General features: G+C 42.9%; 1 protein-coding gene and 1 long non-coding RNA gene across 2 annotated transcripts in view; one reads left to right on the top strand and one right to left on the bottom strand.

Moving 5' to 3' along the window:
- Nucleotides 1–13,239: 13,239 nt before the first annotated feature.
- On the bottom strand, nt 13,240–21,804 carry LOC142071161 (uncharacterized). The gene is made up of 3 exons (XR_012667191.1): nt 21,717–21,804; nt 14,546–14,694; nt 13,240–13,440 (listed from the first exon to the last, which is right to left on the bottom strand). It is a non-coding gene; the product is annotated as an uncharacterized LOC142071161 (long non-coding RNA).
- Nucleotides 21,805–21,893: 89 nt separating this feature from the next.
- CMC1 (C-X9-C motif containing 1) overlaps nt 21,894–26,380 on the top strand; it is a 65,474-nt gene continuing 60,987 nt past the window's right edge. The window contains exon 1 of the mRNA XM_048838649.2: nt 21,894–22,030. Within this exon, the coding sequence (XP_048694606.1) occupies nt 22,006–22,030 (25 nt within the window). The 5' untranslated portion in view covers nt 21,894–22,005. The remainder of the gene's footprint in view (nt 22,031–26,380) is intronic.

The following is a 26,380-nucleotide window of genomic DNA, read 5'->3' as shown; positions in this document are numbered from 1 at the left end:
CAACCCAATATAATTCCATTAATAGTTACACTTTCTTTGCAGTTGTTTAACCAATTATGTATCCACTTAATGGTAGTTCTGTTGAGCCTGCATTTCCCCCACTTACTTATCAGAATATCATAGGGCACTGTGTCAAAAGCCTTGCTGAAGTCCAGATATATTATGTCCACCGCATGCCCCTTATCCACCAAATCAGTTACCCTGTGAAAGAAGGAAATCAAGCTGGTCTGGCATGATTTGTTCTTGGTAAATCCATGCTGGCTGCTAGTGAATACCCCTTCATTCTCCAGGTATTTGCAAATTGAATATTTTATACATTGCTTTAGTAGCTTCCCAGGTATTGAAGTCAGGTTGACTGGTCTGTAGTTCCACGGTGTCATAAATATAGAGAGAAGGGTAGCATAAAATCCCTCCTTGACAGCTGTACTGAATTGCCTTACTTGTTAGGGGTTAAGTAGTTCAAATAACCTAGTTGGCACCTGACCAGAAGGACTAATGAGAAAAGAAGATACTTTCAAATCTGGGGGCGGGGGGGAGGTTTTGTTTGTGCTCTCTTTGTTGTTCCCTCTCCAGATGGGGGGAGAGACCAAGCAGGTACAACATCTCCCAAAAATATACCTGGAATAATAGATCTAAAACCACAGAAATTGTAAGTAGGGCAAGGAAATGTATTAGGTTATCTTTAGTTTTGGCTTGTGAATTTTTCTATGCTATATAGTTTTATTCCTGTTTTCGTACTGTAAAGCTGAGCCCAGGGGGGAATCCTCTGTGTTTTAAATCTTTTTATTACCCTGTAAAGTTACCTTCCATCCTGATTTTGCAGGTGTGATTCTTTTACTTTTTCTTTATAAATAAAGTTCTTCTTTTAAGAACCTGATTAATTTCAGTGTCCCGAAGACAAAGGGTCTGGTCTGTGCTTACATTGCTAAGGCAATTGGTTGGTATATTATTCTCAAGCCTCTCCAGGAAAGGGGGTGAAGGGACTTAGGGGAGATATTTTGGGGGGATAGGGATTCCAAGTGACCCTGAATTTTTTGTGTAAATCACTTGGTGGTGGCAACAATACCGTCCAAAGGCAAGGAAAGGAATTTGTGCCTTGGGGAAGTTTTAACCTAAACTGGTACAATGTAAGCTTAGGGGGTCTTTCATGCAGGTCCCCACAACTGTACCCCACAGTTCAGAGTTGGGGGGGAACCTTGACCCACGGCTTCTCCTTTTTAAGATGGGCACTATTTAGTCCTGCTCCAGTCCTCCAGGACCTCTCCTGTCATCCATTGAGTTTGTAAATATTATTGCCAGTGGCTCTGAGATTTTTTCAGATAATTCTTCCAGTACCCTCGGGCAAAGAGTGGAAGAAGTGGAAGGTTGGACATATGACCAGGGAAGAGTATAAAAATATTGCTCGGGCATGTAGGAATGTTATCAGGAGGGCCAAATCGCACCTGGAGCTACAGCTAGCCAGAGATGTCAAGAGTAACAAGAAGGGTTTCTTCAGGTATGTTGGCAACAAGAAGAAAGCCAAGGAAAGTGTGGGCCCCTTACTGAATGAGGGAGGCAACCTAGTGACAGAGGATGTGGAAAAAGCTAATGTACTCAATGCTTTTTTTGCCTCTGTTTTCACTAACAAGGTCAGCTCCCAGACTGCTACGCTGGGCATCACAAAATGGGGAAGAGATGGACAGCCCTCTGTGGAGATAGAGGTGGTTAGGGACTATTTAGAAAAGCTGGACGTGCACAAGTCCATGGGGCCGGACGAGTTGCATCCGAGAGTGCTGAAGGAACTGGCGGCTGTGATTGCAGAGCCATTGGCCATTATCTTTGAAAACTCGTGGCGAACCGGGGAAGTCCCGGATGACGGAAAAAGGCTAATGTAGTGCCAATCTTTAAAAAAGGGAAGAAGGAGGATCCTGGGAACTACAGGCCAGTCAGCCTCACTTCAGTCCCTGGAAAAATCATGGAGCAGGTCCTCAAAGAATCAATCCTGAAGCACTTGCATGAGAGGAAAGTGATCAGGAACAGCCAGCATGGATTCACCAAGGGAAGGTCATGCCTGACTAATCTAATCGCCTTCTATGATGAGATTACTGGTTCTGTGGATGAAGGGAAAGCAGTGGATGTATTGTTTCTTGACTTTAGCAAAGCTTTTGACACGGTCTCCCACAGTATTCTTGTCAGCAAGTTAAGGAAGTATGGGCTGGATGAATGCACCACAAGGTGGGTAGAAAGCTGGCTAGATTGTCAGGCTCAACGGGTAGTTATCAATGGCTCCATGTCTAGTTGGCAGCCGGTATCAAGTGGAGTGCCCCAAGGGTCGGTCCTGGGGCCGGTTTTGTTCAATATCTTCATAAATGATCTGGAGGATGGTGTGGATTGCACTCTCAGCAAATTTGCGGATGATACTAAACTGGGAGGAGTGGTAGATACGCTGGAGGGGAGGGATAGGATACAGAAGGACCTAGACAAATTGGAGGATTGGGCCAAAAGAAATCTGATGAGGTTCAATAAGGATAAGTGCAGGGTCCTGCACTTAGGACGGAAGAACCCAATGCACAGCTACAGACTAGGGACCGAATGGCTAGGCAGCAGTTCTGCGGAAAAGGACCTAGGGGTGACAGTGGACGAGAAGCTGGATATGAGTCAGCAGTGTGCCCTTGTTGCCAAGAAGGCCAATGGCATTTTGGGATGTATAAGTAGGGGCATAGCGAGCAGATCGAGGGACGTGATCGTTCCCCTCTATTCGACATTGGTGAGGCCTCATCTGGAGTACTGTGTCCAGTTTTGGGCCCCACACTTCAAGAAGGATGTGGATAAATTGGAGAGAGTCCAGCGAAGGGCAACAAAAATGATTAGGGGTCTGGAACACATGAGTTATGAGGAGAGGCTGAGGGAGCTGGGATTGTTTAGCCTGCAGAAGAGAAGAATGAGGGGGGATTTGATAGCTGCTTTCAACTACCTGAAAGGGGGTTCCAAAGAGGATGGCTCTAGACTGTTCTCAATGGTATCAGATGACAGAACGAGGAGTAATGGTCTCAAGCTGCAGTGGGGGAGGTTTAGATTGGATATTAGGAAAAACTTTTTCACTAAGAGGGTGGTGAAACACTGGAATGCGTTACCTAGGGAGGTGGTAGAATCTCCTTCCTTAGAGGTTTTTAAGGTCAGGCTTGACAAAGCCCTGGCTGGGATGATTTAACTGGGAATTGGTCCTGCTTCGAGCAGGGGGTTGGACTAGATGACCTTCTGGGGTCCCTTCCAACCCTTATATTCTATGATTCTATGAAAGAGCATCCAAGCTTGCTGATCTGAATTCATTCAAATTGGTCAGAAGATCTCTGCCCTTTACTGTCTATGGTAACTTTGTATTAACGTGTATAATTATTACATGTTGATGACTTTTTGACATATTAGGATTTTGTGTGCGTGTGTCCTGTATTAAGCAAGTTGTGAGTAAATGGGTGTGGTAGGTTTCACTTACCTCTTGAATACACCCTTGCTATCCAGTTGTAGTATCCTTCTCTTTGGCTACCAACACCTCCTGCAGGCTGTCAGCTGGCCTCTGTGGGTATTTTATGACTCAGCCTTCCATTAGGTCACACAATCCAAAACCCTTTCTGGAGTATAACAAAACCAAACCAGAAATTGTTCCTTGCCCTTCAGGGTCAATTATAAACAAAATAATCTCTTACCCTTTCTGGGTTAAATTTTCTCTCTGGGATAGAAACAGCAGGGGTTCCCCTTCTTAGTATCTACCACTAAAGGTTGCCAGTGATAGGTGCTGGCTCAGCCTAGTTCCTCTGGCTCCAGCATAGGGAGCTCACTCCTCTGGCTCCAGCTAAGAACTGACACATTGGCAGCATGCAGCTCCTTTTATTTCAGTATGCTGGGGCTTGATTGGCTGTTGCTGGTCCCCAGCCCTTCTGGCTGCTGGACAACCATATCTTGCAAGTTTTCAAAATGGCTGTTCTTTTCTTCTCAGATAACTGTTTCCCGGGCTGGGGTGCAGCAGAACAGTGGGGTCTCAAGCAAGGGGCCATGAAGACCTGATATACCCCATTATAATGGATGAGTGAGAATGCAGGTGAATGTGAAGAGTTGGACACATAATGCATGGGTTGTTGGGGGGCACTTTAGTCCCGCAAAAATGTAGAGATTACATTAAGAAAGAAAAAATACACTGACCTTGGAATAGAAGCTCATTTATCTCATCTTATGGAATGTGGACAAATTTAATCATTGCTAAAGGGATATTGAACAGCTATTATTTTTAACTCTATTTCTCCCCACCCCCAAAAAAGTTGTCTATGCCCCTACACTGGACCAGATTTTCAAAAGCAAGTGAGAAAAAGTACACATGCAGAAACTCCAATGCATTGATACAACCTTATTTGCATGCATACATCCTTATATACTGTCAAGGTTCCTCCCCCACTCTGAACTCTAGGGTACAGATGTGGGGACCTGCATGAAAAACCTCCTAAGCTTATCTTTACCAGCTTAGGTCAAAACTTTCCCAAGGTACAAAATATTCCCCCCGTTGTCCTTGGACTGGCCGCTACCACCACCAAACTAATACTGGTTACTGGGGAAGAGCTGTTTGGACGCGTCCTTCCCCCCAAAATACTTCCCAAAACCTTGCACCCCACTTCCTGGACAAGGTTTGGTAAAAAGCCTCACCAATTTGCCTAGGTGACTACAGACCCCGACCCTTGGATCTTAAGAACAATGAACAATCCTCCCAACACTTGCACCCCCCCTTTCCTGGGAAATGTTGGATAAAAAGCCTCACCAATTTGCATAGGTGACCACAGACCCAAACCCTTGGATCTGAGAACAATGAAAAAGCATTCAGTTTTTTACAAGAAGACTTTTAATAAAAAATAGAAGTAAACAGAAATAAAGAAATCCCCCCTGTAAAATCAGGATGGTAGATATCTTACAGGGTAATTAGATTCAAAAACATAGAGAACCCCTCTAGGCAAAACCTTAAGTTACAAAAAAGATACACAGACAGAAATAGTTATTCTATTCAGCACAATTCTTTTCTCAGCCATTGAAATAAATCATAATCTAACACATACCTAGCTAGATTACTTACTAAAAGTTCTAAGACTCCATTCCTGGTCTATCCCTGGCAGAAACCAGCATACAGACAGCCACAGACCCTTTGTTTCTCTCCCTCCTCCCAGCTTTTGAAAGTATCTTGTCTCCTCATTGGTCATTTTGGTCAGGTGCCAGCGAGGTTACCTTTAGCTTCTTAACCCTTTACAGGTGAGAGGAGCTTTCCCCTGGCCAGGAGGGATTTCAAAGGGGTTTACCCTTCCCTTTATATTTATGACATATACCCATGCAGATCAGGGGTTGTGCATGTGCACTTTTGGAAATCTGTTCCTTTGTTTAAAATCTTATGACATCTACAAGCCTATAAAGCAGGAGTGGCCAAACTGTGGCTCGTGAGCCACATGTGGCTCTTTTACAGTTAAAGTGTGGCTCCTGGAGTCCCCCATACACTCCCCCAGCCCCCCCGATTCTCCACCTACAAAACTGGGCAGGGGGCACTTGGGGCTTCTGCCATGCGGTGGATGGGACTAGGGGCTTCTGTCCTGCAAGGGGGGGTGGTGGAGTCTAAGGACTTTATCCCTGGGGGTGGGCATCGGGGCAGAAGCCTCACACCCTGGTAGGTTGTGCAGGTCTTGTGGCTCTCTAACTTCTGAAGATTATTGTATGCGGCTCGGAGGGTCAGTAAATTTGGCCACTCCTGCTATAAAGGATGGCAGAGGAGGCCAACAAATAGGGCAAATTCAAAGATGTAAACTGTGGTGTAAGTTGTACATTGGTAAATCACTGTGGGTGTAAATTAGTGTAATCAGCATGACAAGGGTGGAAAGGTGGGATGACAGCAGGAAAAATAATTGCCAAGAGACTGTAATAAATCATAAGATAAAACACTGAGCCTAAACACCACTGACTTACTGATGTGTAGGTTTACACTTCCTTTGAATTTGACACAATGTAAAATGCAAGGACAAAAAGGGTCAGACTATGAGGCTTGTAATGGAGGGTAAAGCAGTGACAAATATAAGACTGCAGAAGTTTTGGTGAAAGAAAATATATAGTGGCAAGGTACTCCACAAAATTGTCATATAATATGTGTGGAATGAAAAATTAGAAACCTGGGCACAAAAAAAGGGCTGTGTAAGAGGGGGAAACGGCACTTGGGTACCCAAAAGAACCCCCAAACCATCTTCTAAATACATTTTTGAAGTGTGATTCTGCAAAGGCAGTTTGATTTCTCCAAAAGGTCTGAGTTTTTTCCATTATTTAGCCATGGTTTTTACGACTTGGGACACCAATGTTCCAAAACTACTTTCCAATCCCTAACCCTCTAGTTTATTGCCATGTACACAGAGAAAGTATTCTCAGAACAGGGCCCCTACTCCTAAAGTTTCAAACCAGTGATGAGTTAGCTGACTCCCCTTAAAGTGAAAGGGAGTTATTTGGTTGCAAAGCCAAACGTCACTTTTAAAAAAAGAGAGGGGTTAAAATCTAGACGTTACCCATAATCCGATGTTACATATCAGACACTGATGAAATTCAGGCATCAGCTTCCCCATTCTGCAGCTTAGGTCTCATCAAGGGAATTGATTCATCACACTGCAATCAGTCCTTTTGGTACTTATCTGAATACAAATTAAGATACTGAAAGAGATTTACATGTTTGTGTTGTAGAAGACAGTGCTCAGGAAAAACTGATTTATCATGTGCAGTGGATTTAGTACAATACAGACTTCCCTTAAAGTTGAATTGAGAAGTAGTTTATAAAAATTGAGCTCATGCTCTTCTTTACTTCTTTATGCTGCATACAAAGGATGAAGACTAAAAAGGGGATTGATTGTTTGGTTTGTTGTAATTTTTTTATGTTTCCCTCCCCTGCTTGTTTTTTACCTTCGCATTATCAGGAATATCAAGTTTGGGGGTCTTCCCTACTTTTACTGAAGAACCTGTGATAGGTCTTGGAGATGTTATTATCAGCTCTAACGTCTTCACTGAAGGGGTGAAAGTGTTGACCTTTCCTTTCTCTGTAATATTAATTAGTTATTGTAATTAGTTAAAAAAAACAAGAAACAAAAATTTTTAAATAGTCCAATGCTTTTAGTTAGACCAAAGCCTCAGTTATACATCAAGAGCAAAAAAGGGCAAATGCTCAATTGTTTTTTTCCGGTACACGTCACTTTTAAATGACAGAACTTTGGGTCCTGTGCTCCTTTCCATTCTGTGGTGTGGAGGGGGAAAAGAGGAGGGCTAATTACGCCTTCAAATATACACAAACGTATATATGATATAACAATAGCTCGGCAGTGGGTGTATTGTGACTGCTCCTTATTATACCAAATATGATCATTTTAGTGTTACCTTGCCCTCCCTCCCATTTGTTTAACTCTATTGTGTCTTGTTACATGATTAAACTGTAAGATTTTTGGAAAAGAGATGTTATTTTGTGCATAGCAAAAGGGGCCTTGATCCCTCGCTGCAGTCACTACCACAATACAAATAAATAAATACATTAACATATAACATAGTGATTGAATTGAGGAAAGGTGAAGTGCATTAGTGTCTATGTCAAATCTTCAGCCTTCACAATGCTGCTAGTTGGCTAAAAAGGAGAACATTTTGAGCATACCATCACTTTTCTACTCCTATTTAAGCACTGTTTATTTACTGAGAGACACCAAGTCACAGTATCTTTACTTATCCCCTAATTTCAGTTTGTCACAGATTAAGTTTTTGCCACCATGACTCAAGATGCAAAACTGTTTGGGCAGTTCCAAAACCTCATAATATTCTTTCAATAATTCCTACAAGGATTTCCAAACAGTATTGATTTTAGTCAGCTTCATTCAACTACGCTTCCTGATACACAGTTCAGTTCTGGGTAGAATTAAAAGTGAAATTTACCGTTTACACATTTAAAGGAAAACACTTGATGAATTAAAGAATGTAATTGTGATTTAAGCGTTACAGTAGCTAGGATCTTAGGACCTTATTTAAAGCCCACTGAAATCAATGGGAATTTTTCCATTGAGTTCTTTTGGACTTTGGATTAAGCTCTTAATAATGCAATATGCACTTAATGGGCTAAGGTAAGAAGGCAAAACAGCTTAATTTGTCTGAGCTTTCTTTAATAAATAAATAAAGTAATTAATAATAATAATAATAATAAAAAAAGAAATCTAAAGGCTTATAACCTAGAGGTCCTAGGGCCCGAAAGAAGTTTTGAATTTTTAGATACAGTTAAATGTAATCTGAACAGTATCTTGGTATCTGTTTTTCCAAACAGTACCATAGTTTACAACACTAGTAACAACAACAACAACAACAAATAAAGACAGTAATAATAATAATAATAATAATTTGGCTTACATAGCACCTATATTAATTTTCAGAACATCCTTATGAAGGAAGTAATTAGAAATGGGCCCAATACTCTGAGGAAATACACATTCAAATCTGAGTTTAACAGCTGAAGCCCATCTGTATTGTGGATCACTTTACCTACTACTCAAATGCAGCAGCTGCTAGAGTGGAACACAGCAGCTGTTTTAACAGCACACAGCAACATTAAACAAAATGTTGGGATGAGAAAAAAATACAAATCATATTCAGCTGAAGATACAGAGGGAATTTAGTCCCCAGATCAGCAAGATACTTAAACACTTGGCTAGCTTTAGGCTCATGTGGAATCTCATTGACTTCAATAACATTACTCATGTGCTTAAGCTAGAGTGCTTCAGTCCCTTACTAAAAAGGGGGCCTTAGGTATACAGAATATAAAACATCATAGTCAGTGAAACCGCAATAGGTTCATTTCAAAAGCAACGGTTGAAATGTTCTGCCCAACACAGAAGTACACAGAGGCAGAAATTATTTTGCCTAGCTGTGACTGAAATGATGTGGTTTTATGATTATCAATACTGTCTCTTGATGAGGTTCATGTTCTAGTAAGCAAACATGCAGAAATTATTGCTGGTCAGCAGAGGGTCATTGGTAGAAAGATGCTGAATTTAAGTCAGACTGAATTTTCCAGACTGGTGAATGTGGAGAAAATAGGTTATTGTTATTGTTGCATCACTTTTATACACCCAAAGAAAATAGAGGCGGGAGGGAAGGCTTTATAAAAACAACATGTTTTGATCAGACACGGTAGGAAAAGTGTCTTCCCCTGTTCACATCCTGTTTGTTACTTTTCTATCGAGGTGTCAGGTTTAAATTTGGAACACATAAGATGCAGTGAGTATCTCTAATCAAATGAATAAATAAATAAATGAACAAGGAAAACCAAACCATAGATTGTCCTTTTGACAAGAATGAAGGAAACAGCAATATTTTTTTCAAATATTAAATCTACTGAGATGTGCATAGGGTGAATTATATGATGCCACAACCACTAACCTACTGTAAGATCAGATGTGGAGAACAGTGGAGATTTGCTAGATAAAAGGCTCCCTGAAGTTCTACACACTAGGAAAAGATATGGTGTAAATTTGTATTCATTCATCCATCCAAAAATTCACTTGATGTAACAGAAGTCACAAGGTAATGGAAGGAAAGAGACTTTTGAGGAATATATCAGAGAAATATCCAATTACTGAAATCACCAAGTCACTGGACTTACTTGTGATAGCTTCCTCAAAATTCTCTTGCAATCAACCAGTGAGTTGCTTCTGTTTTATCATGTTTATTTTCTTTTACTGATAGCTGATACTTTCACCACCATTTATTTATCTCTTCCAGGGACAGTAAACCACTCTTTAGAACCATATCCAATGGCCAAGATCACACTAAATTAGGCTTTTTCTCTCTTAAACATAGAAAGGTGGTGTTGCCTAGTTGCTATTGCAGCAGCCTATAAATCAGAACACCTAGATTTGATTTCTGCCTCTGTGTGACTGAGATGCTGTGTGACCTAGGACAAGTCACTCACTATAAACTCTTTGTTCCTTAGTTTACCCATCTGTAAAATGAGGAAAACACTGTTTACTTCCTTTGTAAAGCACTTTGAGATCTACAGATGAAAAGATTAATAATAATTATTATTAATATTATTAAAATCAAGGGACAGCAACTATTTCAGACAATGGGGGCGCCATGTTAATTATAGATCTAAATAAACAGCAAATAATCCTCAGAAAACTGTTTAGCAATAAAACAGGATTTAAAGCTCTAAAAAGGGATTTACTGGTTTTAAAAAAAGTCTGTGTTTGTTTTGTTGCTGATGAACTCTGTTGTCTTTTTTTTTTTTTCCATTCAAGGAGGAGTCATTATATCCTGTGTTAGTCATTCAAGACGGTACCCTGCACCAACCTCTATGATTACAGAGATTCCTGACCCAGAGAAATTAGAGCAGTTCCACTGCAGAATGGGTGGGGTAAGAGACCATGATGTGTACCTCAGACCTATGCTCCATTGGGGAGCGGCTTGGCAAGGCAAATAGTATGGATGGTGCCACTGGATTCTCATTTAGGTGGCTCCATCAGCCATTCTCCCACACTGAGGGGTGTGGATCAGCCAGACAGATAGGAATAAATATTTGTAGGAAAGAGCCTACAAATATTTATCAGAAACTGGCCCCTTTCAAGGTTGTGTTATCACCTGGGAAAGAACAAAATAAGGGAATGGCTAGGGGTTCTACTACATGAGAGCATGTTGTAAGATGGGAGAAGATTGGGGACTGCATACGGGGCTGGAAGTAGGGAAATTCTAAAAGTTTGGAGCTCCAAAAATGGTTCAGATACATTTCCAAAATGAACCTCCAAACAAAGTGAGGTTCACCCATCATTTCTCTAATTACTTGTAAAACAAGGAATAGTCCTAACCAGGATGTGAAGAACAATTTATTTTGTAAGCGGAGGAAATCAAATTATTGTTGGTGGTTAGGTTTGTTTCCTTTGAGGGGGGGGAGGGAGTATGGTTAGTAGTGGCCTGACCTCCTCTCATTTGCATTAATGAACTACCACAATTTAAAAATTTTAATTTTACCCCTTTTTCCTGGATGCCCTATGCTGACTTCTAGTACTGAGGTAAATACGTGTAACCCCCTTGGGGTTCAGAGAACATGGCCCTTTAAATCTTTTTTATTGGGGGGGGGGGGGAGAAAGAGTGCTGATTGTTCCAGAAGGAGGAAGTGCTGTTGGGGGGAAGGGGAGCAGACATGCCAAACCTGTGGAAAAAATGCAGAAATTGGGTTTGTTTTAGACTTAACTGGCTTGTGAGTTGCTTGTTGGCTAGTTTTTGGCTTGTAGCTTGTTTAACTTGTAGGAGCTTGTTGCTTCTTTTTTTCTGATCAGCTCCCGCAAGCAGGGACAAGGGGGGGCAAGCAGTGGAAGGGGGGGAGAGAGTCAGGGGTGCACAGCAGGCCCACCACAGTCCCAGACTGCACACCGGGGAGATCTAGTCACATAGAGGGTTGGGGTTCTTAGGGATTGGCTTGTTTTGAAATGGGATTAGCTTGATTTTTGGTTTATTGTGAAAGTCGGAGTGCTTATTTACCACGTGAAAGTTGGCAACGGTGAGGGGGACAAGAGAAAGAGGGGAGAGCAAGAGGGTGTCTGTTGGGAGCTCCAGACAGAAGGGCTGTAGCAAGCAGGTCCTCACATAGTGAAGCAGCCAAGAACGTGCCTGAAGCCTGGGAGGGACAGAGCGGCCGATCGTGGACACCCCACGACAGGAGTCAGAAGGAGCACTGTGCCAGGGAGGAATCACCCGAGAAGGACAGACCTAGTATCGCTGCTGCCCAGAGTTGCATGGGGCTGTGAGTACTAGGCCTTGTGACTTTGCATTGGGAATAAGGAGGGAGGCTGTTAGCTAATTAAGTGGGGATATTGTCACTCTGTGTCGCTTTGCAGAGAGCGGCAGAAGAGGCCACCAAAGGGGTTTGTTGGGGAAAGTTTACTGGCACCAAAGACGATCAGGAGCACCCAAATCTCATCTCTGGACTGGAACTTTGCCCAGGATTCTTGCTCTCTGTGTGCAGACACATTGCTCAATGCCTGCCCTTTCAGACGGTGGTACCACTGGGCCTGTGGAGCCTTGTTTTGAATGCAACCTTGTTTTACTGCTCCCCCTATATTTACCCCTGTTGTTTTCCCCCTCATCCCTCTGTGAATAAATATTTCCCTTTCCTATATTCATTGTACTCTTCCGGAGTGCGTGTGTACACTCTGGGGGGGTTGGAACAGGTGCCCCTGGGGTGGAAGAGATTTTTCCCTGCTGCATTCCTTCGCGTGCCTTCTCTTGGCCAGAGCTGCCTGCAGAACAGATTCCATCTTGGCCACAAGGGCACTAAAGTTACATATGAAAATACTGAAACGAAGAGGGAAATGTCAAGGAATCAAAAGCCAGTGACAGACTGTTCCCTAGGTGTAGGCTGGGGGGAGTGAGGGGGTCAGGAGGGAGATGGGGATTAAGCCCCCATGAGTTCCATATTGTCTCTGTGACATTGTCTGTGCTGGTGGACCACAGACTATGGTTTAAGAACTATTACACTAGATGTTTCACTTAAATTGGTTACGCTCCAATACACAATATTCAGGTAAGCTTCTAAAAACATATTCAAAATGGACCCCCTACATAACTCTGTGGGGCCACTCCACTCCATGCTTGTTTGTCCCCCACTCAAGATGTTCTAATTCACAATATCCTAACTTATTCTCTCCTTTACCCCATATGAGGTACCTGGTAACTCTGCATTCCTTACTTCTTCTTAAGCCTCTGACTCCCTTGTAAACCTCAATGTCCCAGGTAATGCAAACCTTCTATTTCCCCTGGGTATTTTTTTTTACTGATCTCCCGCCTCCCATTTATCATATCTGCTGGTGGTTGACACAAATGATTGTTATTTGGGGCTACCTCCCGCAAATGAGCAGGAGGCTGCTTCCCCATGTGCTGCCCACAAGGTTGGCTATTACAGGGGCTGCGTTTAGAACTCGGGGCAGCAGGCATTCACAGAGGTCAGTGGCTTCAGGGAACCACAAGGCATTTTTACTCACTTCTCAGCACATACAGCAGCTTCTTGCAGTGAGGATGGATATCTGGCAGCTCCCTGCAGGTCATCTACTCTCCCATCTGGTGACCTCTGTTTCTCCTAACTACAGGTTAATCAGATGACGGAGACACAGCTCTTCAAGCCTCACTTCTTCTTCCACCACGAACAACAATTTCTCCTGTAAAGACCCTGAACCTGTGGCCCTCCAAGAACCAGAGGCAGTTGGATTAGGATTTATGCTCATATGGGTGGGTAAATGTTTAGTGACATGGACAGCTAAGAGACTAGCTACTAACTCTTTTTTCTTCTTTTGAAAAGGGCATCTCCAGTCTGTGAAATCTCAGAGGGAAAGTGCAATAGCCCCATGAGCAATTTTAAAGCGGCTTCACAGTGGTTTTTCCTCCCTTAAAAGAGAGAAGCCATTATTATTCTTTGATTCCACTAAACGTCAATTCTCATTTTGCTCACCCACACGTCACCTATGAGTGGATATACTTCACACAAGTAGGCTTAGTCAAGAATCACAGCCTTTAACTGGAAATCAAATATTTTATGAAACAAGATCAAAGGTGTCAAACATAGTTTACATTTTGAAGAGATGCCATTTGAAAATATTCCTTTGAACTCATTTGACCAGAGTTATTTGGGGTTTTTTAAAAATCACACCTGTGTACAGACATATACTCTCTCTTCCTTTATCTGGTAAGAACAAGGTGTGGAGACTTGTGCAATAGATAATTAATCTCTATTGCTATCTATAGTTTCATAGTTAACACTGTCTTGGTAGAAGTGTGAAAACACATTCACACCTTAGAAAATGGGTGATTAACTAATCAAATGACAATATGAATCTCAGACAGAAACACAGAAATGACTGCAAGCTAGAGCTATTTATGACTATATTTTTCTTTGTAACGTTTAGGAAAAAACCCTAAAACCTGCACTTTTCAGTCATCTCAAGCAGTTTCTCAAACTTTTTGAACAGCATTGTTCCTCAAACATATGGGGAAAATTAGCAGGTTTTTCCCACTGTAATCCACACAGTGCTGAAAATCAGGGCAGCAGCCAGCTGTCTGTCTATACTAGTGATCCTAACATTGTTCCACCAGAGGAGCTAAACTGGTGTTATCAAACATTTTCTATCATAGATTGAGTTCCACGAGACAGATGACCTCAGCACCATCAGACCACCAGCAGGAGGATGCTATTAAGCAGCAGTCATTGCCCCATAGAGACTCTGTTAAAACAGTTGTGGCTATTAAGTATCATTGATCTTAAATTGGTTCCCTGGGAGATTTCCCAGTTAAGCGGCTTTCCTGGAAAAGTATGTCCCAGTTAAGTGGAGCATACTGTAAAACCTTTATATACGAGTTCTATGCAACTAGAACCCTACAGCTTTTAACACGGCTCCACATGGGTGAAGAGCTTGTTGGCAGATTCACGCTCAAATAATTATTTACTACATTTAAAATATATACTTCAAATATGATTTTCAAAACAATTTCTTACCTAGTAATGTTCCAGTAGCTCCATACAAATGAATAGTGATGATCTCTCTTAGCAAAAGTAGCCAATTTTACTGATAATTTCCAGCAGGAAGTTTGGTCTGATGAGATAGTTTGAAACACAGGAAATGCAGGTCACCATTTGGACGCATGCTAAAAGCAAGAAAATTACAAAAAGCAAGAAAATTACAAAACTGTTTAAAGATAAGTTCTGCAAGTATTAAGAAACAATTTTTGGTTAACAGTTGTTAAGCTACGTAATCAGACTGTCAAGATAGCAGTTTGCTATTTGATAATTATTTCTTTTTATACATAATTATTTCTTTTACGTACACTTACATTTCTGAAAGTGACAGTGTGTGAATTTTTGATTTTGTGAAAACAAGGGATCATAATGCTTTGCAACTTTACATCTGACTGCAACCAAGCACCTGGTATAATTGAAACCCTATGATCACACTATTATAAACATTATGCTGATGGTGGGGAGAAGTTACAGTTGCTATGGAAAGCAAAAAAATCTCTCCCATTAATGTAGATTTTTTTGTATTTATAGTATTTAAGGAGACATTGTCAACTTGATTTTTTTAAACTAAGTTTTTTAAAATTCCATTTTCTAATAGATCATCCTTTAAATATGATGCATTGAGATTTTTAATCCTTACAATAAAAACTGTAGATGTTTTTCAGTCCCACTGTTATGTTTTGTAAAGCTCATGAACAGAGGGAGAAACTGATTCACTTTATAGAAGAAATAGTAAAAAGTAATACACATGGGGTGCTATCAAACAAAGTACAAAACCTGTAGAAAAATATTTTTTCCTGTTAAATTCTTTATGGTAATTTTAGGTGTTACTTGTAACTCTAGTATGTACAACAGCATAAGTTTTCAAAATGATGAGTGAATTTGGATGCTCAACCAAAGGCTTCCAAAAGGGGCTTGAGTATACACATTCTGAAAATCAATCTCTGCTAAGGTGTCTCAAGTTGGGCACATAAGAACGATGGAATCCAAAATAACCAGACACTGAAAATGTTAGGCCAACATTTTCAGACCAAAATCTGATTTTTCAAATTAACAATGTCCCTTTAACCTATCATAGTGGAAATTCCAGTAGAATCCCATAGACCCTTCAACTGGACTCTTTTGATTTCTTTTAGTCCAGAGATTCTCAAACTTCATTGTACCACGACCCACTTCTGACAACAAAAATTACTACACGACCCCAGGAAGGGGGACTGAAGCCTGAGCCCGCCAGAGCCCCACTGCCCCGGGCAAGTGGGGAGGGACGTGGACAAAGTCCAAGCCAGGGCTGAAGACAAAGCCTGAGCCCCCCACTCCCCAGAGCGGAAGTCTTTGGGTTTTGGCCCCGAGGGGTGTGGCTCGGGCTTTGGACCCAGGCGGCAGGGCTTGGGCTTTGGCCCTGGGCCCCAGCAAGTCTAAACATGAGCACTGGTGACCTCATTAAAACGGGGTCCCGACCCACTTTGGGGTCCTGTCCTACAGTTTGAGAACCATAGTTTTAGTCTCTGCTGGTCTCTCCAAGGTCTCTTAGTCTTCCCACTGAAATGAGCAATCAGTGGACCAATAGATGCATTACTTATCCAAAATGTAAGTGCCAGCTGGAGACAATAGGAACCACTTGGAAATTTTCAGCTAGTGTTACCAATAGTGTACAGGTGACAATTATCACAATTAACAAGAGAGTTCCAATGTGAGCCACCTTGCCATATGATTCAAAAAGACCTATTGGGTATTGGTAGGGAATTTAGATGTGATAATTCTGAAATGGAGTATTACAATATTATCTGATAACTTTCATATACCTGAGGTGATTATTTAAATTCAGAATGCAATTATTAAAACATAGCCCATTGTCATTTCCAAAAATATTTAGTTGAATGTATCAGCAAGTAGTCTTTAAGCTTTGCTTATATTGTGTTTTATTAGAGAAAGACCTTCACTAAAGCAATCATGTTTCCATCAATCACATACATTTCTTGTAATTAATTTGTCCACCAGGAAATATTGTGAATGCTGAAAATATAATCACAGTTCAGTTAACTTTCATGTTTTACTGAAGTGTCTCAATGGATTCAATTAAAAGCTTCCCCCAATCCTGATTATGTGAATCATCATCAGTGCTCATATGGGTTTCTCTGCAAGTCAGATTTTATCAAACCTGGGTAGTGCTGAAACTTTTTACCATCTTCTTTATCTGGTTCATCAGAAGTTGGCAACCATTATTTGACCTACTTAGCTCAGAGGATAATACACTTGTCATGCTCTAGTTTTTGTATTGCTATTTGAGCCAAAACTGGTAAGTGACATGTTGCTAAAGCCTTGGCTAAACTATAACTTAATCAGTACATAGCCTGTTAGTGACATGTCATTATCCCTAAGCATGGTTTGTGACCACACACAGTATAGTTAATACTCAATTAATTATAGAACCTAATAGTGTTTCATCCTTGCTAGTGACACTGGCTGGCATGTGGTTGATTCAGGCTGTCAGTTAAGCACACTCACTTTTTGCAGGTAGATGCGACCATTGCATTATGCCTGTGTACATAATGCGTTTCCTCTCTGTTTAGGCAGCTAAAATGCTTGCCTAGGCCCTCATCCTCTTGTGTCATGATTATAGCAACCTCCTCCTCTCTGACCTTGAGAAATGCCATATTGTCCTACCTACATGCAATTCTCATGTTCCTGGCTTATTGTTTCAACCATTGCACTCCACTGGCTGCCCCATCTACATCTAAAACAAACTACTTGTCTTCATTTTTAAGGCCCTTTCTGGCCAATCCCCAACCTATTGTCTCATATACACTATCGAGATGTCAACCCCATGACTCTGCTCCACAAGTGATGTCAATCTCAACTGCTCATTTGTCCAATTTTCTGTTGAGCACCTTTTTGCACTTTCTCCCACATTGTCCCTTATGCATGGAAGGAGCACATGATAAATATCTGCAAAGCTGCTTACTCTTGAGGGCATTCTACACTAAAAAAATTAAAATTCTGTGCCAAAAAATTTAAAATTCTGCAAATTTTATCTGTCAAATAAATGTGGAGGCTCCAGCATGGTATTGGGGAGCACAGGCCACCAGGTGGGAGATGACTGCAGCTCTTCCCCTCTCTGCCCCCAGGACATGGATTCAGCGGTAAGGCTGCACCCAACTCTGACACAGTGCAAGGACCCAGCCTGCCCTAGAAACACCCCAGAGCCCTGCCACTCTGTGTGGGCAGGTAGGCTCAGCAAGGCACGATCCAACTGTGGAGGGGCTCAATGTGTGGGGATCCAGGTGTGGGCTGAGAGGGTTAATTGTGGGGCAATCAGGGTGCAGGCAGCTCAGTGGGGGAATCCAGGTGTGGGGGGATCTGGATGCACTCGGGCTTGTTGGGGGTTCTGGGTGCAACGATAATGGGGCTCTGCAGAGGGATCCAGGTGAAGGTGGGTGGGACTTAGTGGTGGTGGGGGGTCTGGGTGTGGGGGGATAGAGCTTGGCAGGGGGGTCTGGGTGTGTGTGGCTCAATGGGGGGGGTTTCAGGTTCTGGAGGAGTGCTGCTCAATGGCGTGGGGATCCAGGTGTAGCTGACTGGGGCTTGGTGGGGTGGGGATCCGGGTGGCTCATCAGTGTGGTACAGGTGCAGAGGGAGTGAGGCTCATTGGGGGGGGCGGGGGTTCCTGAGTGCAAGATGGTGACGGTACCATTCTTGGCAGGAAATTCATATTTTACAGACACATGAAACAAAATCTATTCTACTCAATTTAAGGGACTAAGCTCAAATTTGTGGATGTAGAAAGTGTCGGGGCACATAATAGTCTTAAAAGAAATGCTCTAGACCATCAAGGACATGAGCGATCAGCTGGAATATTCTGTCTACCTCACACTCTGCTAATTACTGTGAATGCATAAGCATGAAGAATTTGATCCTCAATGTGGCCATAAAAGTTGAAACAATCTACTTCCAAATAAAGGACTTGGTTTCTCATAAGAGGAGAATGAAGTGGGTCTGGAAAAAAAAAAGAGCTGTTCCAAGCCTCAGATCTTTTTTTCCTTAATTAACATTAATGTTCAGAATAGATAACCCTAACCATGTGTTCTATTTTTTCCATATGATTCCCCCATCCTTTGCTCCCAGATCCCTTCCAGAAGTGCACAGGGCCTTTAATTAAGGTGTTTAAAGAAACAGAAATGGTTAGATTCTCTGAACTGTGACAAGGATAGAGAGGATCCTCCGCAGCAAAGATAAAACAAAACAAAAACCCTGAAAACACAGGTTATCACAAAAATGATCCTTCATCTGCATCTATTTTGGAAAATTTTTGTTGGGAGGACTCTTGGATTTCCTGCTTGCTTGAAAATGTAAAGCATTCAGAAATATAATTATTCAGTTTGGAATCTCTACATGGAGCGATATATAAGCATCCAAAATAATGGAAGAGGTGCTAAGTGAAAATCCACTTTTGCAGCACTGCCCAACTATAATGTTTTTTTCCCTGCCAATTGGTCAATTTGCTGTGGGGGGAGGGGCCTGTTTTTTAAAAGTGGCCAGGATTTTATAAGTTGCAACAGTTTCTGAAGTTTCAACTCTTGCCCTGTATCCCTAATATCTAATTTTTCTGAATTTTGTGGGTGTTATATGGATGCCATGCATAGAGAAGTTGAATAAAAACATAAAATACTCTTGCTGGAAGGTTGCAAAATAAGTTTTGTAGAATTCAGACTAACGTACAAGAACCCAGAACAGAGACATACAAAGAAGGTTTTTCCCTAAGGCCGAGGGGCACAGCTCACCCTGCCATATTTTAGGCTGGCATTTTCTAGACTGCTGAGGCTCTGACCACATGCTTCTCTACAGAACTAAGTAGCCTGTAAGCAGGACTAGGGAACTCCCTACTTTTAAAATGATAACTTGCAATTCCAGCACACTCTAGGGTCCAGGACCATGCTTGCCCTTAACTGCTTTGTTTTAAAACAGCTTATTGTTCCACATTTCATTCTCTAAAGGTTGGCAATCCTAACTCATGCTTACACAAAGAAAGAGCAGTTTTTGTCACTAGCGAGGTCCCTTTCAGTCCTACAATTCTATTATTCTGATTCTTAGCATCACTTTTGTTTTGTGAGCTACCCACTGTGTCAACATGATTTATCTCTCAAAAAACTATGGACTATCCCAAACACACTTTTAAAAGGCACACTGGTCCAAACTCAGCCCACACAAGTACATAGAGAGTTTCAACAACTGCTTATGCTTTTTAATAACCTATTTTTGAGCTCTTGTAAGGGATATTAATGAATTTTTCCAGCAAGCATTTTAGTACTATTTTTATATGTCTTCTCATATACATGGAAGAAATTCCCTTCAAATACGCACATGGTCCACCTTCAAATCTCTCCTTAAAACTCACCTGTGCTATAATGCATACAAAACACTTGACAATGGTTATGACCATTGCTTGAGACATACAGTAACTCCTCACTTAACGCTGTAGTTATGTTCCTGAAAGATGCGACTTTAAGTGAAACGATATTAAATGAATCCAATTTCCCCATAAGAATGAATGTAAATGGGGGGGTTAGGTTCCAGGGAAATTTTTTTTTTGCCATACAGTACATTACAGTACTATAGTTGGGAGGTGCCCCCGCCTTACCCCACACAGGCACAGCCCACTGGCACTGGAGACAATCAGGCAGGCAAGGAGGCTGAAGGTGCTGTAGGCTAGGAGAAGCAAGTTGTGCAACAGCAACTTCCCCTACTCTGCAAGCACCAGGGGGAGGAGGGGGCGCTCAACCCTCCTACTCCACTCCTTCCCCCAAGCCTCCACCCTTAACCTGCCTCTTCTCACCTTAACTCTGCATCCTCCCCCCTCCCTCCCCTGCCTCCAGCAATCAGCTTGCTTGCGTGGGAGGCAGGAGAAGCCTGCATGCCAAATCCTTGCTTCTCCCCCCTCCCTCCTGAACGCCACAAGCCAGCTGATTGCCACAGCCAGGAGGCGGGTGAAGGCACTGATCCACAGGGTCTGCCAGCAGGCGGAAGGCGCTGCGCAGGGGGCGTAGGGGAGCTGATAGGGCGGCTGCCAGCTGTGGACAAAGCAGGCAGCCAAAGAACGTTATAGTGAAGCACTGCACAACTTTAAATGGAGCATGTTCTGTAATGGAGCAGGGATGTAAGATCGAAACAACATTAAGCGAGAAGAAGTTAAGTGGGGAGTTACTGTATATTGATTCTGTTTCTTTGTTATCATCTGTGCATCCAAGGCTCAGCGTATCCTTAAATTGTAAACTCACTGATCCTTTCTCTTTTCATTGTGAGACCAATGTGTAGTACAATGGGACCCCAGCCCAAACAGTACAGGAACTAAATGGTAACAGGGAGGGTGCTCTCAGGCCTTTGTGCTCAGAGGCATGCATTTGAGGGTATCACTTAAACACAGGTTAGTCATAAGTGGTAATAGTTAAACACACTTCACTAAAAAAAAAGGAGCACTTGTGGCACCTTAGAGACTAACCAATTTATTTGAGCATAAAGTTTTCGTGAGCTACAGCTCACTTCATCGGAAGTGAGCTGTAGCTCACGAAAGCTTTATGCTCAAATAAATTGGTTAGTCTCTAAGGTGCCACATTTATTTGAGCATAAAGCTTTCGTGAGCTACAGCTCACTTCCGATGAAGTGGGCTGTAGCTCACGAAAACTTTATGCTCAAATAAATTGGTTAGTCTCTAAGGTGCCACAAGTACTCCTTTTCTTTTTGCAAATACAGACTAACACGGCTGTTACTCTGAAACACTTCACTAACTCCCTCTAGCTGGCATCTCCCTATCGCCACCCTCACGGTAGCTGTGTTATTGTGCCCGCGGTACAGATGGGGTGCTGAGTCACAGAGAGGCTAAATAAGTGACTTGCCCAGGGTCAGACAGTGAATTGGTGTCATCAGTAGGATCAGCTCCTTAACGCCCGGACGTTACTCAGAGACACCCCGCCCCAAGGCAACAGCGAGGCCACAAGTCCCTTGTACTTTACTGATTCGGACTGGGCGGGCTTCCGAAGGGGCTGAGTCCCCCCCTAAGCCGGGCACAGCAACCGCCTGGCTGTGGGCGCCGCCCGTCTCCTCCCAGCACCCTCCTTCCTGCGTCTCGGTTGCCTGCCGGCGCTTGCCCTCTTCTCACCGGCCAGGTGCCGGTGCCGGTGCCGGCACACTCTCCCCCCCCGCCAGGGCGCGCGCTTCTCCCCGCGGCCTTTCTCTCGCGCGCTGCTCGGCGCTGTCCGCGCCGCCACCGAGGGCCGGGTGTCTTCCACCCTGCGACTCGCTCCACGGGCCCGCGCGCTTCTGCCCCGCCTCGGCGGCCTACCGACGTCGTCTCGTAGTCTGCCTGCGCCTGCGCAGAGAGCGTGGCCTCTCGGGAGGGGTTATGTGGTGGCGGCGGAGGCGGCAGCGGCTGTAGTGAGGCGCCCCACATGGAGCCTGCGCCGGGCGCAGCAGGTAGGGGCGGCCGCATTCCCCACCCCCACCCCCCTTTCCTGGTGCGGGGCGCAAGTAGCAGCAGCAGCAAGCGCCAGCCCCTGCCCCTGCCGCTCCGCTCCCACCGCCCCAAGCTGTGCTGGGGGCACCGGGAAAGCCCCGCGCCTGCCCTGCGCGCCTCGGGGCTGTGGGAGGGAAACGTGCAGGTAGGCTGCCCGCTGACTTTAAAGGTCGCCCTGAAGGTCGCCCTGGGGAGCGACAGTAACCCCGCTGTTTGCCCCGCCCTGGGGCCGTGTGGCCCAAGCTGGGTGCTGGTAGGAGCTTGCTCCCCCGCCCTCTCCCTGCCTGAGATTTTGATGCTGTCGTTGACCCTGGTTATGCTAGACCTGTGATTCTCAACCTGTCCTGCAGCAGGAGCCCCCTCCCCAACCTAGACATGTGGGGAAGGTAGCTCTGGCATGACCTCCTGATACCAGCCTGCGACTCCCCCACTGCTATCCCCCCCCCCCCATAGACGGTCACTTGCTACTGCCAACAATAACAACTGGGGTTAGTGTGACCAGATGTCCCAATTTTATAGGGACAGTCCTGATATTTGGGGACTATTTTGCCTATTTCTCCCCCATCCTGATTTTTCACACTTGCTGTCTGGTCACCCTAACTGTGGTCAAGTTTTAGTGTAGACAAGGTGCTGGCAGCTGCCTGCCTCTTAACCACTGTACTGTGTAAACCAGCTTTGGGCAGGGTTTGTTGGCTAGGTGGCTGAAATGTCATAATCCGGTCTACATTATCATTCCCATTGCTCCCACCAGAAGCAGGGATACTGGGGAATGTGAGGGTAGACACGGTTTATGACTAAGTGCTTTTCTACACAGGAAAATTATGTTGATGCAAGTTAAGGTGTGAATTTAAATCTGTCTTATATTTAAACCAATATAGTTATACCATAATAAGCCCCCATGTGGATGCTCTTATTCTGGCCTTTTTCTAGTTGAGTTTATATTGCTTGGGAAGGGTTTTAAGCTAAACAAATAAAAAGTCATTTCTTATCCTGTAATAACTTTCACACAAGGTTTTATTTTGGCATAACTATATTGGTTTAACTGTATCCATATAAAGCCATGCCTACAGTAGGAGTGCTTAACCATCATATTGTGGGTGTGGTATATATCGGCTTATTATACTGGCAAAGCACTCCTAGAGTAGACACACCTAAACCAGCAGATCTACACTTTGTACTGGTATAGTAAGGCCACCCCCCACAAGTAAAATAAGCTATACTGATAAAAGTGTATCATTGCTGGTATAGCTGTGTTTTCAGTAGGAATGTCTATCAGCACAGCTGTGTTGGTCAGGAATCACACCTCTTCACACCCTGCCCTGACTGATGTAATTGTGCTGGGAGAAGTCTGTAATGTAGACCTAGCTTAATTGGCAAAATTTCCTGTGTAGAAAAGCCCTAAGGTCTTGTCCATGCAACAGAGTTCACAATTCTTGCTAGAAGTCTGACTTCCCATGCCCTACTTTTGGTAAACACACAGCTATAAATCAAGATTAAACTCAGCAGAAAGCACTGTGTAAATGGGTTTTAAGAACATGTTATGCAAATTGCCTTACTCTTCTAGGTGGTGGTAGTGTTTGTTGGTAGTGTAATGCTCAGAAAAAAACCTTTGTCACACATTGATCAAAGAAAATGTTTTAGAAACTTGGTAGCAATGCCCGTGTTTAATAATTGTTGGTGGCTTAGTTTCAACTATGATATGGTCGATGTATGTGAAAAAAGGACAGCTCCATGAGTTAGCATTCAGCAGCATTCCACTGCTATTTATATACATAGCCACATCATTTTTAAAATGAAGAATCAATGAAAATGGTGATATACAACTGTATCTTCATTGTTAGATTAATAAAATTGTTTGTTCTTTGCATTCATCAGTAATAAAAACCTGCATTTGATCTGTCCTTATTCTACTGTTACACAGATTGGATGGCAATGAAACACGTTTTAGAACTCCTCAGGATGCAGTTGGGGAACTGCTATGCTGTATGAGGCCAGGCCTTGGATTCAGCTGTTATGCAGTGTCACCGCATATTGCTATCTCTCAGTATATTGCTATTTTGTTTTCCAGTATCTCTGCTTTCATTTTTTTAAAATAAAACTCAGGCTATGTCTACTCTACTCTGCAGTTTGGACTATAGGGGTGTGAACAGCAATGTGGACTAAAGTGCTATGGTGGAACTCCCCTGTGTGGACGCTCTGGGTGTGAATTAAAAGGTTTCTACTTTGTATTAATGCGATCCTGTTTGAAGAGGACTGTGTTAATGTGAACTAGAAAGTCTAGTTCTCATCCACATGGGGAAGTTATGGCGCAGCACTTTGGTCCGCACTGCTGTTCATGCCCCGTAGTCCAAACTGCAGGAAGAATGGGCAAGCCTTCAGTCACTGTTTGTTAGGTTGCGAAGAGAACCTCAAAATGTGAACCAGATATAACCAGAGCAGAGATATCTCTGTGAGTTTGCAAAGAGACTGGAGCAATAGCTGTGAGAGGTGTGAACTGCCCCATTTATTTCTGTGTTAACTCAGATCCCAGTGTGGTACTTTAAATGTCAACATAGTTAATTATTTAATTTTTCATGTAAAAAAGGAGAGGAATGTTTTCATGAGCAATGTTCGTTTTAGTGCCACAAGTAATGGTTGTGGTCTGCCTATATCACTGCGTATTGTTTTCCTGAATTAAGAAGAAACTAAGTCTAACTTGCCCAGCAGAGCCCACAGATGTATTGGAGCCCTTCTGACGGAGAGAAAAGCTCAAGGAGCCCATTAGAGCTACAGTTGCAGCACAATCATATTTTGAACTGCATAATCTGTTGTGAGCAACATCTCAGTTTGGTCACTCATATGGGTGCAGTTTGTTTTGTATGCAGAGCTTGAAAGAATATCATTGCCATTTTTTCCCCAATTCAACCACTGTGTGAAGTGATCTGCTTACACAGAATTTTTTCAAGGGAGCCTCTTGGCTTTGGTGATGGTGGTTCTGCACTTCAATATTAGGTTCTGTTAGCAAGTCTCTTTTTAGGGACTCAGTTTCTCATTATACACTTACAAAATCTGATTTGTAGCAGGCTGGTTGCAACACTCTAGTACAGAGGTGGCCAAACTATGGCTTGCAGGCCACATATGGCTCTTTTACCATTAAAGTGTGGCTCACAAGCCCCAGCCATGCTGCCACCCCCTTCTCCACTTACCAGACTGGGAGGGAGGAGCTCAGGACCACTGCCTTGCAGTGGGCTGGTGGGGTTGGGAACCTGCTGGAAGGGATGGTTTTGATTAGCTGGGGTGGTGTTTCGTGGACTGTTTTGTGAACTGCCCTGGGAAATAAGATAGCAAATAAATGATATAAGTATCAGGGACAGAGACTGAAGTAGTTTGGAATGCTGAACAGTTTAAAAAGATTCTTTACAGCTGAAAATAATGTAACCCAGAATTCTCAACTTTTTCCATCTTGGGATCACCTCCCATATAGCAATATGTGAAGAGCGGGATGGTCACAACCAAGTGTGTTTAAATGCTCAAAACTATATTACATGTGTAAGTATATATTTACTGTGGGCAGCTTTGATTTTTAATTTGGGGGATGGAGGGCGGCCTGTAACTGGCTATTCAAGGTGGTTGTGCTGTAGTGCAAGTGGAAGGCTGTGTAGGTGCAAGCAAAGTAAAGTGTGAGCTAGTTAGGCACATAGCTAAGAATTTCCCCTCTTAGGCCTTTCTCTTGTTTCAGGGCAGAAATAACAGGGTCGGGTTCCTCTGTACTCGCTTCCTTGCTCTTAATTTTCTAAATGCATGCACAGCACTCATCTATGCTGTGAAAGAATATGCTGTAGGGGGGCTCTCTCATTAAGCAGCATTTTACTGGGTCTTGAAAGAAATAGATTCCTGACAAAACTGTTTGAAAAAAGGAAGCATCCTTGAGGTTTTGGACTTAAATTGAGGGGTCTAGCACTCAAATAGTTCTTCAGACAGGATTTCTTTGTACAAAAAGGTGTTTGGAAAATGGATTAAAAAGTCATTAATAAAAGCCACCAATAAAATAAATGGCGTAAATCATAAATAATTATATATGTTAGGAATGAGGTTCATACAACATTACACTCAGTCACTGATTGGATTTATTGTGTCGTGAGACCTAATCCAACAATACCCCATTTTATTTATATTTCTTATTTAGTGCTGATGCCATTAAATAATTTGGTTTCTGTTTCCTGCAAGTTAGTTTTTCTGTTTATCCAGATGCTGTTTGTTTTTGCTTTTCACAGTGATGTTAATTTTATGCTACATTCTCATTTTGTTCCTGTTTTTTATGTTTTTCATAA

This window comes from Caretta caretta, chromosome 2, assembly GCF_965140235.1.
Source record: "Caretta caretta isolate rCarCar2 chromosome 2, rCarCar1.hap1, whole genome shotgun sequence".
In the NCBI taxonomy this organism is placed as follows: domain Eukaryota; kingdom Metazoa; phylum Chordata; order Testudines; family Cheloniidae; genus Caretta; species Caretta caretta.
This window is presented reverse-complemented; position numbering and strand designations above follow the sequence as displayed.